This window comes from Arachis duranensis, chromosome 8 (genome assembly GCF_000817695.3).
Source record: "Arachis duranensis cultivar V14167 chromosome 8, aradu.V14167.gnm2.J7QH, whole genome shotgun sequence".
NCBI lineage: Eukaryota > Viridiplantae > Streptophyta > Magnoliopsida > Fabales > Fabaceae > Arachis > Arachis duranensis.
The window spans coordinates 26,431,014-26,450,031 of NC_029779.3; the positions used below are offsets into that span (position 1 = coordinate 26,431,014).

Sequence of the window (19,018 nt, forward strand, 5' to 3'; positions counted from 1 at the left end):
CAAACCGGGCTTTAAATACATCTCCCGTTTGTATCTCAAGATACCTCACTATAGAGGGAGAATCTTATCCAACATATATCCCAATTTTCTTTGGAGTCCCATTTTAGTTCGATTAGGTGGTGCAATGAGAACATATATCGCACACCCAAATATTCTTAAATGGGAAATATTTGGCTGCTGGCCAAAAGCTAATTGCATAGGAGAGAACTGATGGTAACTCGTTGGCCTCAAACGAATAAGTGTTGCGGCATGTAAAATAGCATGCCCCGAAACCGAGGTTGGGAGATTTGTTCTCATAAGCAAGGGTCTAGCAATTAATTGGAGGCGCTTAATAAGTGATTATGCTAACCCATTTTGTGTGTGAACATAAGCTACTGGATGTTCAACACTTATTCCATTAGCCATACAATAAACATCATAAGCTTGGGAAGTAAATTCACCAGCATTATCAAGACGAATTGCTTTGATTGGATTTTCTGGAAATTGTGCTTTTAATCGAATAATTTGAGCCAGTAATCTCGCAAACGCCAGGTTGCGAGAAGATAATAAGCACACATGTGACCATCTCGAAGATGCATCTATTAGGACCATAAAATATCTAAAAGATCCACATGGTGGATGAATAGGTCCACATATATCACCTTGAATCCTTTCTAGGATTTTAGGAGACTTAAATCCAATCTTTACTGGTGATGGCCTTAAAATTAACTTCCCTTGAGAACATGCAGCACAAGAAAATTCACTAGATTTAAGAATCTTTTGGTTCTTTAGTGAATGTTCATGGGAATTTTCAATAATTCTTCATATCATGGTTGTTCCCAGATGACCCAATTAATAAAGTCAAGTTATGAATTCATTTGGGCTAGTAAACTTCTGGTTTACAATGGCATGTGATTCAATTGCACTAATCTTGGTATAATACAACCCAGATGAAAGTGAGGGCAACTTTTCTAATATAACTTTCTTATTTGAATCATGAGTTGTGATACATAAGTACTCATGATTTCCCTCATTCATAGTCTCAATATGATATCCATTTCGGCGAATATCTTTAAAGCTCAACAAGTTTCTTCGAGACTTGGTAGACAATAGTGCATTATTTATTATGAATTTTGTTCCTCCAAGAAACAAAATTATAGCTCTTCCGGAGCCTTCTATCACATTGCCCGAGCCAATAATAGTATTAACATATTCTTCTTTTGGCATAAGATGGGTAAAATATATATCACTTTTAAGAATAGTGTGCGATCTTGCACTATCCGCAAGGCAAATATCTTCAGGATATGTCCTTGCCATTTTTCTTTAAAGACAAATAATAATAATAATAAAATGAGTAGAAATACATGCACAGTAAAAATTATTGACATGAATACTTAACAAACATATACACATATCAAACTATTCCATCATTGATCAAATAGCCAATATTTCTTTCAAAATCCTTAAAGAAATTAGATACATCATAATGAGCGGTGGAATTTTCATCATTTGTAACAAAAATTGTTTCCTTTTCTTTGTCATCCTTTTTCAAAAATGCTTGATAAAGATCAACTAGATGCCTTGGGGTACGACAGGTACGTGACCAATGGCCCTTTCCACCACAACGGAAGCATTTATCCTCAATTGATATACTTTGCCCATTGTTTCTTTCTTTATCCCACTTCTGGTGAGATCTTTTCTTGTGAGCATAATTTCTTTTCCTTCCATAATTTTTCTTGTTATCAAAATCTTGTCATTTACCTCTTCTGGGGTTATAATTTGCCGCATTTGCTTCAGTAAATGGGGCAGCGCCAGCTGGACGCGCTTCATATTTTTTAAGAGCAACTAATTGTTGCGTTCAGCAACAAGAAAGCAAGAAATTAACTCAGAACATTTTTAAATTCTTTTTCTCGATACTGCTGCTGCAGGAGCACAATCAAGATATGGAAGGTCGAGAAAATTTTCTCTAACATATCATGATCAGTTATTTTTTCCCCACACAATTTCATTCGTGAGGTGATCCGAAACATTGCAGAATTATATTCATTTATAGATTTAAAATCTTGTAAACACAAATGCGTCCATTCATATCGGGCTTGAGGAAGTATTACCGTTTTCTGATGATTATACATTTCTTCAAGATCTTTCCAAAGATCTGCTGGATCTTTTAATGTAAGATATTCATTTTTCAATCCTTCGTCAAGATGACGACGAAGAAAAATCATGGCTTTAGCTTTATCCTTCTGGGATGCATTATTTTCAGCCTTAATGGTATCTCCAAGATCCATTAAATCAAGATAGATTTTAACATCTATATCCATGATAAATAATTATTTCGAAATATATCAAGAGCATTAAATTTAAGATGAGAGAGTTTCAACATAATGAAAATTTGTTACCTGGAGTCTTCCTAAAATTTCATTAGAGCTTCGTGCTGATAATGTGTTGTAAAACAACTAAATAAATAAATAAGGAAGATATAATATAAAATAAAGAAGTGTTGATAGAAGACTCTAATATTAATATAATTAGCTCAATAGAAATTATTCATATATTATAAGTAGTAACAAAAGAAAGAGAGAGAGAGAAACTATTCATAAAGAATAAAGAGAGAGAAAGATATTTTAGTAATATAAAGGAAGAGAGAGGATTTTATTATTGCTTGTGTGTTGTACCTAAGGCTATGAAGCCTTATTTATAGCTTTACAAATTCAGCTTTCATTAAAATTGGTCTACATAATAATCTCATATTTCTCTCTTGAAAACTTCAGCATTAATGGGCATCCATGTGTCATTCTTATCACAACATGAGAGAATTTTAAACATTCTCGTTTCACATGAGGGGAGGCATGCGAAATTTATAAATGTATAAAACGTTTTTTATATTTAGGGAGCAAGTAATCTGAAGTAGCATTATTAGTTTCTTACTCCATCTATGTGATATGACTTGTAAAAAAACATTATCAACAATATCGGTGTAATACATATATATGCTAGAATAAACAAAGTCAAAAACAAACTGTTTACTTTACACTTTTCTGCATTAATTTGGCCCTTACTGTTGAGTGTTGATTTTGTCATAATGTTGTTCACCCCAATCTCATAATTGTCGGACAAATTCTCTCAAACCTAATCAGCATAGGCATATGTATATAAAGAACAATAATAATGAAATATAAATGGCATATATAAAGATATCTGTAGCTACTAGTATTCATCAATCAGTGACTTTGTGGAATCACAGACAGCATAAGATTCAACCTAACTACTATTAGTGGCATGGCCGACAAAAACCCATAACGAGCACTTTTAAAAAATGCGCCAGGTTTTAGTGGATGATATACCTGGTTACTACGATTTTTCTTTTATATTAGCTTTTCCCCTCCTAAAATATCGCATGTTAAAAGTGTGCCATAATTATTGTTAAAATGCTTCCAAAATGAATTGCTACATGTACAAGATGAAATTCAAAACCCCAACATGTACAAAATAAAATTCAAAACCTCAACACTTGCTTATATTATATCTGTACAATATAATATCCAATATAAGGAATTATTTAGTTTTGATTTTGACAATGTTAAGAGTTTTGTGCAATGTGTGACAATCAGAAGGTTCAAGTGCAAAACAATGGAGGTCAATAACAGCATTCAAACCAGATAGACAAAAGATTCGGATTTTGGATTTTCACTTTTCATTCTAAGTGTTTGATAAAGACGGGATTAAAGAGTGAATAACAAAAATATAATTGACAAAATCACTGTTAAGATGTTAACATCATAAGAAAAAACAAGAGTAAGGCTTCTCCCTTATTTACATAGTAGTGTAATACAGTTAATACCAAATTTCCTCGTCTTGTTTATGAAAAATTGTCTGTTAATTAATTATTTCATACCTGTACATATAATGATGTCAGTATTTCATTGCACTATCAACCTGAACAACAAACTTCAACTGGAACAATCAATATTTTACTCTTCACTCCCTAATCATTCCCTATGAAGTTTATCACTACATACTTCAAACTTGTGTATTTTGATTCTGTTATCAAAATACTTATTGGAAACGGTGAAGCTAACATCATTTCCTAAGGAATTGATCAGCCAACTTCAACAAAATCCGCTCCTTCAAGCTTAGCTAATGTTGCAATCTCTTGAATTTGCAGTAGAATCTTCTTCAGAAGAGACATCATCTGATAATCCTAGAATGTAGTCCTCTGAATCTTCATCATCACTCATAATGTCATCTCTGTTATATCTTCTTTCAATGTAGGCCAATGTCTGCCGCCTCTGCAGGCGAAGAGCATGCATAATAACAGCAGGAGGAAGGGTTCCCCGTGTCTGGTCTTCTCTGCCCTTCCGGTTTGCCTCAATTATCTGTTTATATATATTCAGTCAGGAAGTTACAAGAATGGAAAATGAATTATGTAAACGAAAATAGCATACTGATCACAAACATATCCTATAGCCAAAACACATCCTATCGTACCTCTTTCGCGTTCACAGGAATTGGTGGAAGGTCACTTGCTAGGGGAGCCCAGATTTTCACATCGTTTTCTATACCACAAGTTGCCAGAATAGGTAAATGTGGATGAGGTTCAAGTTGATTTACAACATGCTGGTCACCGACCATTAATCGCACCAGCTTAGCATCCTTCTTTTTCCAGATGAACATATGGCCACAATCTGAGCCACTCAACACATATTCATCACTGGGGCCAAAAAAACTCACTCCTTTAACTGTCTGTTGATTTCTATGGCCCGAGTAAACTTGTGCCTGTTGAATATTCTTCAAGTCCTCAGATGAAGCAGAAGGTGAAGAACCCCAGCCGGCATTCTTTTCAAACAGATAAATCAGCTCATCATTATAAGAAACAAGGAGCTCGCTAAAGCTTGAATAAGCCAATGCTGTGATGTGCACAGTATCTGACTCAATTAAGTGATTTGGGCAAAATGTGTTAACAGGTAGATCTGAATTTCTTGCTGCATCCCCCTGACATTTTCTTATGTCATAAACACGTGCATATTGATCAGATCCCGCAACAGCAAAGTAATATGGATTTCTAGAGTCAATCACAATGGAATTCAAACCTATCTTGCTTGTGGAATCTTTATTGCTCCCCATAGATGAGGAACAACAGAGAAATTTTGTAGCAGAACTATTTCGCAAATCAAACTACAAAGGAAACCTTTACAACTGTTAGTATATAGTATAAAGGAAAGCTTCAACATGCAACATGATGTAATAGTTGACTAACATGTTGAACTAAACCATCTTCACCACAACTGTAGAATATGTGTGGACTTCCTGGCTCCAGAGCAAGCTTGTAGACATTTCCACGGTGCTTCCCCAACAATGTAGTGTCAGCTTGACCATCCTCCCGAAGAACACCAAGCCTTATCTGCAAAAGGAAAGATCAATTTCCAGACAAGGGGATTTCAGCAGACACTTTGAAAGAGCATAAGTTAGGTTGAGCTTAATTCTGGACCTCCAGCATATAGATATGTTTAATATCATTTGAATGATGTACCACAGTACCAGAGGGAAAGGCTCCACAATCCACATGATGATAAAACTATTCAACTGAAGAAGGAAATCGATATAAATGATCTTGGTTTGTTATGCTTTATTATTATGGTATTCTATTCAACAGTCTCCCATTTTTCCTTTGTAGTTACAAAGATTGACAAAAGCGAAGAACAGAATACTGAATTCAATACTGAGTAAATTTTACCTGGCCATCACCAGCAGAAGTAACTATTCGGCTGTCATTGGTGAATGGCATTATCTTTGTCTGGAATATGTTGTCTGAGTGACCAGAAGGGTATGCAAACAATTTAGTTTTGGATGCCCAATTCCAAACCACAACTTGCCTGTCATCAGAACCTGAGACAAGAAGGTCGCCAGTAGAGTTGAACTCCACTGCATTCACACAACCTTCATGACCATTTAACTTGCCATACAAATTCAGGTTCTGCACAAGAGCCTGCAAGCATATACAAGATATTCATAATCACCAATAGATATCATAACAACTATTCAAATTTCTGAACTTGCTTCCCAATTCACAAATTACAGCAATGGGGGAACATGTTAAACTTGAAGAACACGAAACCACAAAATTGTAGCTTCCTTGGATGACAGAGAAACGCATACCTGGGCCACCTCTTCTGATGCATGCTCAAAAATGCCAATGTTATATTAAGTTTCGAAATTCAAACATTGAAAGCGATAACGAAGTTACCGACGTGAAACAATGGAAAGAGAATTCGAGTGAAAACCTCTGAAGCAGAAAAGCGTCGAGCAAAGCCGCTAGGGTGAGACAACCCAACCTCTCTCCTATAAATATCAGTGAATCCTCGTCGAACCCTTGTATTGACCCTAACGTTGTCGAAGTTCTCCATTTCCAAGGATTCTTTTCTTTTCTTCTCAGAATGAGCGTGTAGTTGCAGTTCGCAGAGCTTGATTCCTTTTGGAATAACCAAGCACTGTTCGACAAAGAGTGAAGACGCTAACGTGGATGTTCTTTCTTTTCTTTCTCCATTTTGCCCTTTCCTCGTTGTTTTTTTGTAGCTGGACACGGGTCCACCATCACTTGGATCAGAAAACTTATATGGGCTGTGAATTCAATCAGTTTTACAGTTACGGTGCTTCATGGACATGATACGATTTCTACTAATACTGACCAAAAACGACTCTGTTAATAGGACTACAATGAACAAAATTTTGTGTCAACAAAATAACTAAACCTTTTTTTTATGGGAAAGTTTAGACCATTATGCTCCATGTTTTACTTTTTGTACTCCAACAAAATAGAGAACAAAAGGATCCATACAAACTAAAAACAAAAAAGGGTGAAGAAACATGACGATCCAATAAATCCAATCACTAAATTGAAATTGTGAAACTGAGGAATTTGCTATTGTTGGTTGAGTAGAGAGAAAAATGGGATCTATGTTCCAACTTGTGGAGACGGGATCTCAGGGATCAACTCATGAAGGCAGTTACTCGGCTTTGTTCTGAATCAAATTCTATACCACTAGGCTGTCGCTCGCGGAAAGAAGAATTAGTATATAGCATAAATTTAAGTGTTATACTATATATAAATTATATTTAACTTAAAAATATTGTACAAACTATTAATTTTGCCATTTGTATATAATTTAATATAATTATTTAAGTATAAGAGAGTATGAGGTGAAATATTATGTATTTAAAAAAAATATAGGTATTTGATATTAGAGTCGTACAAAATTACATATTTCATTTATTTTTTTATTTATAGGTGACAGATTTAGTAGTCTTTTTATGTAGTGTTTGTTTTACTTTTTTGGTTTTACTTTCTATTAAAGTTATTTGTTTGTTTTCCTTTCCTATGTTTTTGTAAAGATAAGATATTTTTAAAATATTAATTTATTTGAGTTTTAATTTGTACCGCCCTTTTTATTTCATCTTTGTATATAAATTTTTTATTTGAAGATATCTCATGAATTTTTTATATATATATATATTTTTTGTCGTATCTTGATTGATATGCAATCTTCGTTTAAAAATATTAGCATTCATGTTAGTTTTTATAAATTTTTTTAAAAAATAAGAACTTTATTTAAATAACTAATATAAATGATATTTTGAATAAGATAACTTTTTTAATATTATTTATTTTATTTATCAAAATAGAAGGGCTGAGTGTGTGGGTATTTTATTTGTTTTTTCTAAAATTTGTGAATCATATTTTTTAACATAATTATATGAAGAGGTTATATGTAATTTTTTTATCTATTTTTTATTAGTAATTTTGTGTTTAGTTATTTGGTAGATAGAATAAAAAACAAATTTACAAACCAATAACTAATAGCATAAAAGACCTCAAATATAATAAGCCAAACAATAGTAATAATAGTAAGAGTTTTATAAAATATGTATAATTAGGTAAAATAGTATAAGATTTAAATTTTGGTAACTGAAAATTTGTATGAATATTATTATTATTATTATTATTATAACACTTTTAATGCATACATGTTTATTGCATTTAATTTGATTATTATCTATTGTCGTCTATTTAGAGTTATTGACATAACATTATTAAAAAAATAATGTAAATTATATTCATTATATAAGAAGTTGGTATCAACTTTTATATGATACAAACTTGTTTATTCCAAAATTAGAAGAAGTAAAGTCTACTCATTATAACTTATAACCTAAATGCGAATTAAGTAAATGTGATTAACCAAATTTTAATCATGCTCATTCGGATTTCGACCAACATAATTACTATGTTCTTATGAATAAGCTCATGTTTTGTAAGAATGAAAAAAATACACATCTTTATCGTAAGTAAAAATATTGTGTTGAGATTAAAAACTAAATAGACAAATGTCATTTTGAATTATGTATTTTTTCATGTTTTATTATGTAAGTTTTTCTATTCGAAAGAGATTATTTATATTTGATCAAGAATAAATAAAAGTTTGTTGATAGAGAAATAATTACATATAATTTTCGAAAATTATACATATATTTTCATAGAAATATAGATCAACCTTATTCATAGAACACTTTTATATAGAAATACATCTATTTTCTATGACAAACTCTATTCTTACAACACACTTACAACTTCAACACAAGCACACTCCTATAAAACTACATATAATTTTTATTCACAAAAACATTCAACAACTTAAAAATCATATACATATCCTGATATCCACTCACATACTCTGAAAAATAAATACATGATATACAACTTTATTTATGAAAAACATTTATGTCACTTGAAAGTCATTCACACTTTTTCATGTAAGAATACATGAAATTTATTCATCACAACACACTAACAGAAAAGAAATATTCTTTTATTTTCGAATATTTGTTGTCTTGATATGATCCACTTGTCCTCTTGCTTCATTTTGAATCCCAAAAAATCTTGCAAACAAATTTTATAAATTACTACGGTAGTCATTTGCTAAAAGTTAAAATAACTTTAAGGTTAAAATACATTGTTTTACTCATTTTTATTAGAGACACCCCTTAAAGTGCATCCTTTATTATTGTATAAGATAGGTAATTTACATGATAAGTCTCACGCCTAATCCAACTATAAAGAAATATACGAGAACTAACATTAAGATAACTCGTCAACCAATACTTACAAAAAAATGTTATTACCTTGATTTAGTGATTATGTTAATTCAAATCTTCTTTTTGCTTAGTTGGGTCATTATCATTTTCTTTTTCATCTTCTTCCTAATAAGTATAATCACATAATCACTTAGTATATATACATAGCAAAAGTGGGAGAAAGAAAAAAAAAGAAATATAAAATAATGTGAGAAGAGATAAAAAAAAAATGTGTAAAATAAATGTTGATTTATATAGTAGATATAAAAAAGAATAAATATAAAAGGTGAGAATGAAATTATAATTTAACTCAATTTATACCTATTAAAAGTAATTTATTAACATTAAAAGCATAGAATAACCTATATAAAATTAAAGAATAAGAAAATATAAAAAATAATATTTATAAAAAAATTCTATGATATTATACAAAGAAAGAAGGTTATGAAGAGATAAAGATATAATAAAAATCTTATAGCATAATAGAAGGTGTAAGTTACATTATTATCCATTCATAACATAATAAATTATAAGAATAGTAAAGAAACTTTTTATTTTGTAAAAAGATTAAAAAGTATTTCAAATAGAAATAAGAAGATTAAAAGATAATTTAGTTAGAAAAGTTGTATTTTAAGTTGTGTAAATCAGCCACTAAAAAAAAATCAGCCACTAAAACTGACGTGGCAAAATAGTAAAAACCTAAGTTAAAAATGAATCTAGCAGCTCCCTTTGGCTCTCTATGCTTTCTTTATTTCTAATTCTAATAGCTTTTGTCATTTACAAACGTCTCGTTCAATTATACTCAAATGAATATTGTGTCATAATAAAACACTAAATTGCTCCCGAATAATCCGGAACGACGTCAGGGTAACAGGTACCAAGTGCCAACTTAACAGCATTACACAGGTTCCATACAAAATTATTCAGCCTTGTATTTTACTTTGTTTAATCATTACAAAAAAATGGGACTCTATCAACTCGTCAGTTATGAGTACAGAAAAATTCAGAGAAAAAGTTCCCCAGCAAAGCCGCGCTACATCGTATATATATTATATGTGAATCCAATTGCTACACTATAATGGATCCCCAGCTCATCTTTACAAAATTAGTCTAACCACTCCCTTCCCTTTCCTTATCTCTCCCCCTTTTCCTATACTAAGAAAAAGAAAACTATAAAGTGAATAATCTGTTACAGGTGCTTTCCATGACCATTGGCAGCGATGACTACACCAGCATCGCCACAGGAAAATGACCAAGAATATCGAGTAGCATAATCTTAGCATATATTTGTGCTCCTAACGTTCACAACTTCCAAATTAGGTTCCAACTCCAACCATTTCTCACTGTGCCTCCACTTGTGTAAATATCCTTAGCATATATTTTGCAAAAAAACCAAGACGTATACGAATAGATCATTCATCGTCATCTGTTAAGGCTGCAAAGGAAAAAGGCTTGAATTTGTAGCCATCACCATGGTAGAATTTGTTTTGAAATTCGACCCAGTGAAGCCGCAGGGCATGAAGAAAAGCACTAAGAGTCTCCATCATAAGCAGTATAAAGGCAGTTGCAAAGGCAAACACGGCAAGCCCCAGTAACCGAATGATAAGATTGTCATACCTGTAACAATTGCAACCAGGAATGACATTAACGATTAAAAACTAATATTTAAAATAAATAAACACGACAAAGAAATGCAGATGGGCCAATGGTATATAAAAAGATAGGTTATAACTTATAAGTTTAACTCACCCCCAAGCAAGAAGCAGAACTTTCTCATAGAAAACAGTAGAAAGTTCGGAGTGAGCCAAGCTGCAAAATGGTTAGATAAGTTCAATAAAGGAACAAGAATCTCTAAAGCAGGAATTTGCAGAGTAGAGGAAAATCATGGCTGAGCAGACCTAAGTGCCCAAAGTCGAAGATACGAAGCTGTATTTGAAACTGAACCTAGAATAAACTCAATGGCATGGATCATTTGGTGAACAAAAACCTCACTGAAATTGAATTCTTCATGATGATGTTGCCTGGCAGAATCTGGCTCCTCAAGATCCATCTCAGAGGTATTAAGCATACCATAACTACGACCTTGAAATCTCTGTTTAATACCAGCAACATAAAATATGAGTCTCAAAAAACTCATTGTCATGGCCTCCTTAGTTACAAGCTAAGACAAAAGTATAGAACAAATAGCTGGAAAAGATGTCTGCACAGCTGATAGGACTTTCAAGTAGAATGCTGATAAGGTTTTCCAGGAGAACTGATGTTCAACAATGTTGAGAATAAATATACAAATATGTGCATGATAAAGAAAATCATAAACAACGGAGGTAAAAATGGCACCTCAGTATGAATCTTCTTTAGTATAAAAGGTTTTGGAAAGAGCATCCATGGAGCCGCAATCAGTGCCAAAAGCAATAATACAATCTGCAAATCATGTGCAAAACTCAGCATGATGAAAACTGAGGAAACATAACAATTAATTATGCAACAACAAATAAAAGAACCAGATTCATACTTGAAGTGGCCTTTGACCCCAGAACAGCTCATTATCACCAAGATTATCTGTGGGGCTCAAAAACATGTATATCATTACATGATAAAGGTCCGCCTGAGAACCAGTACACCACTTAACAACAATGAGGAGGGAGAGATACCCAAATAAACTGTTAAGGAAAATCATCTGCGGCACAAACTGGTACCTGCCAGCAACATGAAGAGTAACTGAGTGAGGTAAAACCTTCAATGAAACAGATAACATAATAATAACTGAATGAGCCAGGAAGAGTGACACACCTTATATCCAGTGAGTTCCCAAAAAACCGAGCATTAAAATAACTTAATATAATTCCCAAGTTCATATGCACCACACCAAGCAGAATGGACATCTTCATCTTCATAGAGTTCAGAAAAGCCAACTCTGAACGACTTCCACGCCACTTGGGATCCACACCAAATGGATATGGATCTCGGACTTTGACCAAGCCAATAGTATGTGCATCCCTGATAGGAGGTAATGGTGTTACGGGAAATAAAGGGTCAAAGAATAATATAGTAACATATACGCTGGAAATACACACAGAGAATATATTAATATCTAATGAAAAATCACGACCACATACTAATCTACCATGTTATGGAAACTCACCTAGATCCATCAATAGTAGTAGTAGTAGTAATGAAGAAGAATAATTCCAAGTAATAAACATTGAATGTACAATGGAACTCAAAATTATGAGGAGAAATTATGACAAGCAAGCAAGGTGTTATATTATCAAGGTAATAAAAAAATAAAATTAAAAAACAAAAAAAGAAAACAAGACATTGAAGTGCATCAAAGTTAGAGGTAAGAAACAAAAAACATACCTGCATGTATTATCTCGGCATCTGTAAGCTGACTCACCAAATATGTGAAACGGAACAGAAAAGAATTCATTGTAGATTAATCCACAATAGATTGAGAATAGTGACATCAAAAGAAGTACATAGCGTCCACCAAATAGCATCTCCATAAAACTTCCAAGCTTCTGCAGAAAATAAATAGAACTATTAGGTAATTAACTGCCATGCCAAGTACACCAAAAGTAAAGGACATGCTTTATCCCTCTCTAAACTTCTATGTACTACAACAGATTTTTTTCAATAAAACACTTAAAAATTTTCAAATATTTTTCTAACACAAAATAATCAGGTTTTTCTGGTACAAAGTCTACAAGATACTAAACAGAAAAAAAAATTGTAGTTCCAAGAAAATGCCACCTTGCCAGTGCTGTATTTATGAGCAAAATAATATTAAACACAGGACACGCCACATCTAACAATAAAATGCTTAGACAGCATTCATTTTTTGAGCACCAACAACGAAAAGGAAGAAAATTCAAATTGGCACATCTCAAAAATAAGATTATCCATTCATCAACTATATAGGTCATAGCCCATTACATATATTTGGCATAATCATTAAGTTTCTGATTGGTTTTATAAAACAGCTAAAACAAAATTACCTGGGTACTGAGCTTGCTTTCGCGCGCTATAAGAATCAATGCTCCCAGCAACAGGCAAATTCCATGACCCCAATCCCCAAACATCACAGCAAATAGGAAGGGGAATATAATAGTTGTGTAAACAGCAGGATTTGCTTCTTGGTATCTCGCAACACTGCCAAGTTGAAGGGCTAATCAGGAATCTTGCAAGTCTTCATTAATTATAAACAGAGGAAGTAATAGCTAATGCACTAGAAAAAAAATTTCTCAAGGCACTATATATTCCTAGAATAACAATGCAGAGTCAAAAAGCTCAAACAATATGAAGAATTGTATCATGATTCATAACTTCTAAATTATACATTCTCTTAGACAGGTTGAGATTAACAAACAAGTTTAGAAAGAGGTGGGAACGGGACAACTCGCCCACTTTTTCTATCCATAAACATTCATGCACCCAAGTGTACAGAGGAATCTGTGATTTGTAAAATACTGATTAGGTTGAAAATCGAAACTTCAGTCTTTTTCCTATTCTTCCCAGTATACAAAGCTTTGTTATCCTTCTCTAATTATCTATTTAGTCAAAAACCACTAAATCCAGTTGGTTTTCCATGGACAAGTAAGAAACTTTCTATGAAACATTTTATCACGAATTTACAAATTCAATGACATCTTAGTGCAAGTTTAACTAGCAAAAAGAAATAGCTCTACATGTTGAGGTTAGAAATTACAAAAACCAGGCAAGATCATGTCATCCTAAATTATCTTTCTGAAATTCTACATATACTAATCAGATATTTACCATCTATTGACCGAAGTATATGGACAAATAATGCAATAGAAAGCACTCCAAACAATAATTAAGAGATTAAACTATTCACAGAAACACAAAATATAAGGCTCACCCATATGCATCAACAATCTCCTGATATGGACTCGTGAAACTGTTGGTCCTAAAATATGTAGGTGGTGATTCCACTGCATCCATTGGATGGCAGATTATGCCTACTTGTGAACTGCTATCGAAAGTTGCCCGTTGCAATGCCTCCTGAATCTGAAAAATCATTAAGTGCAAGCTCTCTATTAGAGAATGTACATCAAACATGTTTTTAACTCCTGAAATATTAAAAGGATAATAAGTGAATGGTAAGTGTGCAACCCAGCTTAAAGGATTCAGAAATCACCTGTGTTTTTGCAAATATAGGGCACCATCCCTCTCCAACAAGACACTTTTTTGTGACATCAAAATTTAACATGTTCAGTGTATCATACACGGCCTTCTCTCTTCTTACCTAGGACAAGATGATGAGAGCAGTTGGTTCAAAATGAGAATTGATTACTTGCACAGGATAAGATATATTAGGACTGCTTTGCAGTTGAAACAAGACAGACAAAAAGAAAATCATACCATGTTCATCCAGTCTGATAGATGTTCCCCTACAGAAGCTAGAGCCTTATTGCGGTGCCTCAACCCCGCATCCAAAGTTGCCTCCAAGTCAGTAAGGCGCGACGAAACCTATATCCAAAAAAGCAAATTCTTGACCCCTAAAACATCATTGCAAGAATATGCAAAACTCAACAGTTAAAACTTTAAAACAACATCTTCCTTGGAAAACTAGAAAAGCATACCAACCTCTCTAGTTATTTGCCTCTGCTTGCTTATATCTTCTGGAACAGGATAACAATTTGCCCCAAATGCCTCACAAATTTTCAGAATCTTAGTTCTTGCCTGCTCCCCAGAGAAAAACACGACGAACACTGTTTTCTCAATCTGAAAAGAAAGGGCCAGGGGGTATGGGAACAGAATAGGTCAGAATGATGTGTTTGGGGGGAAAAAAGAGGGGGAGGGGGTGTTGGTGGAGGAGAAAGCCAAATCTATCTTCTTAAAAGTAATAAGAAAGAAGAAAACCATTTCAGCTGAAACAGGATCCATGATTTGGTCGTCAGCTGGTGCCTGATTGAAAAGCATATTGCCTCTTGTAGCACGAAACAACATCCTTTCAAACCGAAGTAGCTTGGATTTACAAATTATCCCACTGATAAATCTTAAACCAGATGGATTTGATGGTCCAGGTCTTATTTCCTGCAAATTAAAATTAATTTAGTGGATTGACAAGAAATAATAAATTTACTAAACTAGTAGAGAATATTTGCAATTTTCAGACTAAGCAATTGCTACAAGGAACCTGTTCAAGCAAAGATGTTGTTTCAACAAAGTCATTTGAGTATACATTCTCTTGTAGTTCTCTCTCGTCAGGAATAGCACGGCCATGACTTGAAACAAGAAAACCACATGCCTAAAATTTACCCACAAAGTTATATCAATACATACATGAAATAAAGCATATAGAAAATATTTTATTTGCTAAGAAGAATGGTATATCATTTTTTGAGCTAACAAATTAAAAACCAAAAAAGGGAGGGGTAAAAATAAGGAAAGAGTACTAATATGTCAATAACAATAAATAAGGTGCATATCTACACCCCTAAACTTTGAAATTAAACTGAGAATATGCTTGCTACAAAACATCAAGAAGAAAAATAAATAAATAAATAAATACCTTCTGCAATACAATCTTGAATTCGAGGAGTTCATTATATGATTGCCGAAGTTTGTCACTGTTGGAATTCATTTCAATTAGCTCATGTTCATGCTCAGCAAGTTGTATCTGGTTAAAGTGAAATCAAATAGAATTTAAATCAGAGCACACCCACCAACTTAAATAGCAGCAGCATGTCATTGCTGGCAGCTTGAGAACATCAAATACAAAATCTTTGGAAATAATTGAATATTATACACACACAGACACAACCAAAAAGAGGGACATAGAAAGACACCTCTAAATCCTCCAAGTCAATCTCTGGTTGCAATGCAGTATGAGAAGAAGACATTATGCCAGCTTTATTGATTTGATCCTTGAAGAATCGTAGCTTCCGTGACATTTCCGCACATCGCTTTACCTGCCAAAAGTGGAATGTGCTACCCATTAATAACAGAATGGACAACAAATAAAAAATGTTATTTAAAAAAAGAAAAAAGAAAGTCATTACTTCTGAAGATAGATAACATATATCTAGTTCAATAAAATTATAAACAAAATTACAGGAAACTTGTTTGGTACAAAATTTAGTAAATGCACTCCCAAAGAAAAACTAACACCCAAAGTCCGACCAGTTTGTTCAGTGTTCTAAAATCAAATTATGATAATTAGGGTGAGGATTACCTGGCATGCACAAAACAACCTATGTTACTGATTTTGCCTTTTGATATTTTTTGGCGACATATATTGATATTTGTTATGAGAATTGGCCATACAGATAAGACTCATATCCCAACAGCAGAATAAAATCTACAGAATACAGACAAGACCATTCAAAATGATAAAGGACGCTAATTAATGAAATGAAGGTTACCTGATTAACAAACGTTCTTTGGAAAGGGCTTTTATCAGCATTTAACTGCAGACAAGGAAACAGTGTTCAAAAGTAAACAATGAAGGATGATAGAAAAATTTTAAGCCAGCAATCTATGAACAATAAACTTTACAGAGCCAAACAGTACTGCTACGACCAACAAGCCTACACAGAGGGAAAGAAAAATGTTCAAATAAACTCTGAATCTGCAAAGCTCCCACCTAATATATTATAAAGATACAATTTGGAAGGGTCAAATATTATCCACGTAATACACACAGTTGTTATTCTCTCCAACTGCAAGTGTCTGATAGAACAGACCAGAATCAGAAGTAACACAATCATTTTTCGTGTGAAAATCCAGCATATTCAGATAATCAGAGCCTTGATTTTGGACCTGAAAAGGCTTAAGGCTATAGCTCCTAAAATGAATCGTATTTATCACATGCAGTGTAGCTGGTTCTCCACCAGATTTAAGCAACTCCTTCTAACATTCTAAAAGAGCTGCTAACGAAATAACAAATGCCACCAAAAATACCCTCCAACAAGTTAAATTATGACTGGAAAAACATAGTCAACTGCATGTGAGGCCACTCGGTATAAAATTACCAGTAGCATTCACCCTTATCAACTATACTCAAATATGTATTGGAAGTTGAAGATTGTTGGAGGTTGGACCCAGCACTTTCAACACCTCCTGAGCCAACCCGGTATTGACGACCTTCAACAAGAATCAAACATAAACTACAGCTCGAGAACCTAATTAGTAATTGACTAATTGACTAAACTACTAAACTTAGCTCGGCAATCTACAATTCTACATTGTTATGAACAATCCATAATCCATACAACCAACAACACAGACCAAATTCGAAGCTCTTTACTCTCTAATTATAATTTCATTCAACAACTCATAAATCTAACATAAAGACACACTTAGACGCCGAATCAGTTTGCATAAACTGTTTCGGCATGTAGGATCCAAAATCCAAAAACGCATTCAAAATGGAATCTAGTATCGTCGCATTTCCAACCTATGTCAATTACCACGTCTAATTCATTCAAGCAGCAGTAGCACAACTCATAAAACCATGCAACTTAGGGAAACGCCACACAAGACTTGGAGAACACCTCAAAACACCAAAAATAATAGCCGAAAAGAATAAGCAACACGAGGAGCGAGAAAATGGAGAAAATCTGAAGGAAGCAAGCTCGGATCTGGAAGAAAAAGAGAGATTGAGCGAGAAACTCACGTCGCGGAATTGGAGGAGTCCGAGTTCGCCGAGGTAGGAGATGGCTCGGTGCGCGGACTCGGCGGGGATGATGAGCTGGACGAAGGTCATCTTCTCCGATCGCATCAGATCCATCGGCGTCAAGTTGTCGAGGAACTTCTCCATTTTATCGAGAAACATTGCAGAGAAAAATCAATGGATCTAACCTTCACACGCTCTTATATATAGATCTGATTCTGAAGGCTTGCGTTCTTCGTGCGAGTTTTTATGTGTGTGGCGTAGGGAGTGGGAAATTAGAGTTTAATTTGAAGAAGGTGAAGTTTAAGACTCCGTTTCCAGTTTCCCCTTCCCAACTGCCATTGGAATCGAAAAAAGAATGAAAAAAGTGGGAACAAGTATAAAATGAGACCAACGCTATTTGGTGGTGGTGGTGGTGGTATTTTTTCTCTCTATAAAATTCCTCAAGGCTCGTAGATACACTTACACATGCAATCGGTGACGGTGTGATTCATATATCGTAATCTAACAGCCTGTAATTTTACCTATCCATGGCGCAATCACAATAACAATTTTTAATTTCAAAGAATTGACATACTATTTGGTATTTACTTCACATTAATCTATTTAAATCCTTAAAAAGTAACGAGAATATTATATTAGTACAAAATATTTGACTTTTGTAATTATTAATTATAACAAAATTAAATTACTCTTCATTGATAACATAGTAAATTAAATTTAAGCTCTCATGTTTTTAAAATTTTCAGATTTTTCTCAAAAACTATGGAAACTCTCAGGATTTTTAATAATAGCTTTTTTTTTTTAAGATTTATGTCTTTATTTCAAAATATTAAAATGATTTATCACATTGAAGCACCATTTATAGAACATTACTGCAATTTATATAGTTATTAACTTTTTATATAGTTTGATGTATTGATGTTAGTTTTCTACCGACTACCGGCACTATTTGTTAGTTAATTTCTAATAGTCTAATATCAATGAACTTAATTGATCGAGTTTGTTTAATATTGATCAAAATAATGGCTTTGACCAAACAAATAGTTCTTGCTATATGCATGCTTCTAATCCACTTCTTTCTGTTGCTTCCACCCTAATGCGAAAGGGAGATTCGTAGCCAAATCTAGGGTACACTTAGTAAACTCACGTGCACAGTGCACCACTTTCATCTCATCCATCCAATACAATAAACCATTAAACCTATGGTTGAAACTTAAAACTGAGTAGTGGTGCATTCCAAAACCAGCATTACAATTTGTTACCTAG

At 33.4% G+C, this 19,018-nt stretch overlaps 2 protein-coding genes across 4 annotated transcripts; both read right to left on the reverse strand.

The window, feature by feature from the left end:
* Nucleotides 1-3,877: 3,877 nt before the first annotated feature.
* On the reverse strand, nucleotides 3,878-6,500 carry LOC107461659 (uncharacterized). Of its 2 annotated transcripts, none has more exons than XM_016080206.3 (5): nucleotides 6,261-6,500; nucleotides 5,714-5,965; nucleotides 5,237-5,380; nucleotides 4,468-5,154; nucleotides 3,878-4,355 (listed from the first exon to the last, which is right to left on the reverse strand). In XM_016080206.3, exons 1-5 carry the CDS (start codon nucleotides 6,381-6,383, stop codon nucleotides 4,113-4,115), a joined length of 1,449 nt encoding a protein of 482 aa, XP_015935692.1. In that variant the 5' UTR covers nucleotides 6,384-6,500; the 3' UTR covers nucleotides 3,878-4,112. The 2 variants fall into 2 exon arrangements, with proteins under 2 accessions (XP_015935692.1, XP_052108503.1); XM_052252543.1 differs by having other exon boundaries at nucleotides 6,228-6,500.
* A 3,520-nt stretch (nucleotides 6,501-10,020) lies between these two features.
* Nucleotides 10,021-18,233, reverse strand: LOC107461636 (V-type proton ATPase subunit a1). 2 transcript variants are annotated; one of them, XM_016080172.3, is made up of 18 exons: nucleotides 17,753-18,230; nucleotides 16,500-16,544; nucleotides 15,924-16,046; nucleotides 15,647-15,754; nucleotides 15,272-15,382; nucleotides 14,995-15,168; nucleotides 14,719-14,856; nucleotides 14,494-14,601; nucleotides 14,270-14,377; nucleotides 13,991-14,139; nucleotides 13,107-13,260; nucleotides 12,469-12,629; nucleotides 11,899-12,105; nucleotides 11,621-11,804; nucleotides 11,446-11,529; nucleotides 11,007-11,200; nucleotides 10,858-10,917; nucleotides 10,021-10,725 (listed from the first exon to the last, which is right to left on the reverse strand). In XM_016080172.3, exons 1-18 carry the CDS (start codon nucleotides 17,909-17,911, stop codon nucleotides 10,521-10,523), a joined length of 2,472 nt encoding a protein of 823 aa, XP_015935658.1. In that variant the 5' UTR covers nucleotides 17,912-18,230; the 3' UTR covers nucleotides 10,021-10,520. The 2 variants fall into 2 exon arrangements, with proteins under 2 accessions (XP_015935658.1, XP_052109040.1); XM_052253080.1 differs by having other exon boundaries at nucleotides 10,588-10,725; nucleotides 11,096-11,200; nucleotides 17,753-18,233.
* Nucleotides 18,234-19,018: the final 785 nt, after the last annotated feature.

What these genes read in the sequence shown, in the direction of transcription:
- LOC107461659 (XM_052252543.1), bottom strand. Translation starts at nt 6,383, where the DNA reads ATGGAGAACTTCGACAACGTTAGGGTCAATACAAGGGTTCGACGAGGA. An exon ending in AAGATGGTTTAGTTCAACAT is followed by an intron (nt 5,155 to 5,236) that starts GTTAGTCAACTA and finishes TTTCCTTTGTAG; the next exon opens with TTTGATTTGCGAAATAGTTC. An exon ending in TTCCTGTGAACGCGAAAGAG is followed by an intron (nt 4,356 to 4,467) that starts GTACGATAGGAT and finishes ATATATAAACAG; the next exon opens with ATAATTGAGGCAAACCGGAA.
- LOC107461636 (XM_016080172.3), bottom strand. Translation starts at nt 17,911, where the DNA reads ATGTTTCTCGATAAAATGGAGAAGTTCCTCGACAACTTGACGCCGATG. An exon ending in TTGACTTGGAGGATTTAGAG is followed by an intron (nt 15,755 to 15,923) that starts GTGTCTTTCTAT and finishes CACTTTAACCAG; the next exon opens with ATACAACTTGCTGAGCATGA. An exon ending in TCAAGATTGTATTGCAGAAG is followed by an intron (nt 15,383 to 15,646) that starts GTATTTATTTAT and finishes GGTAAATTTTAG; the next exon opens with GCATGTGGTTTTCTTGTTTC.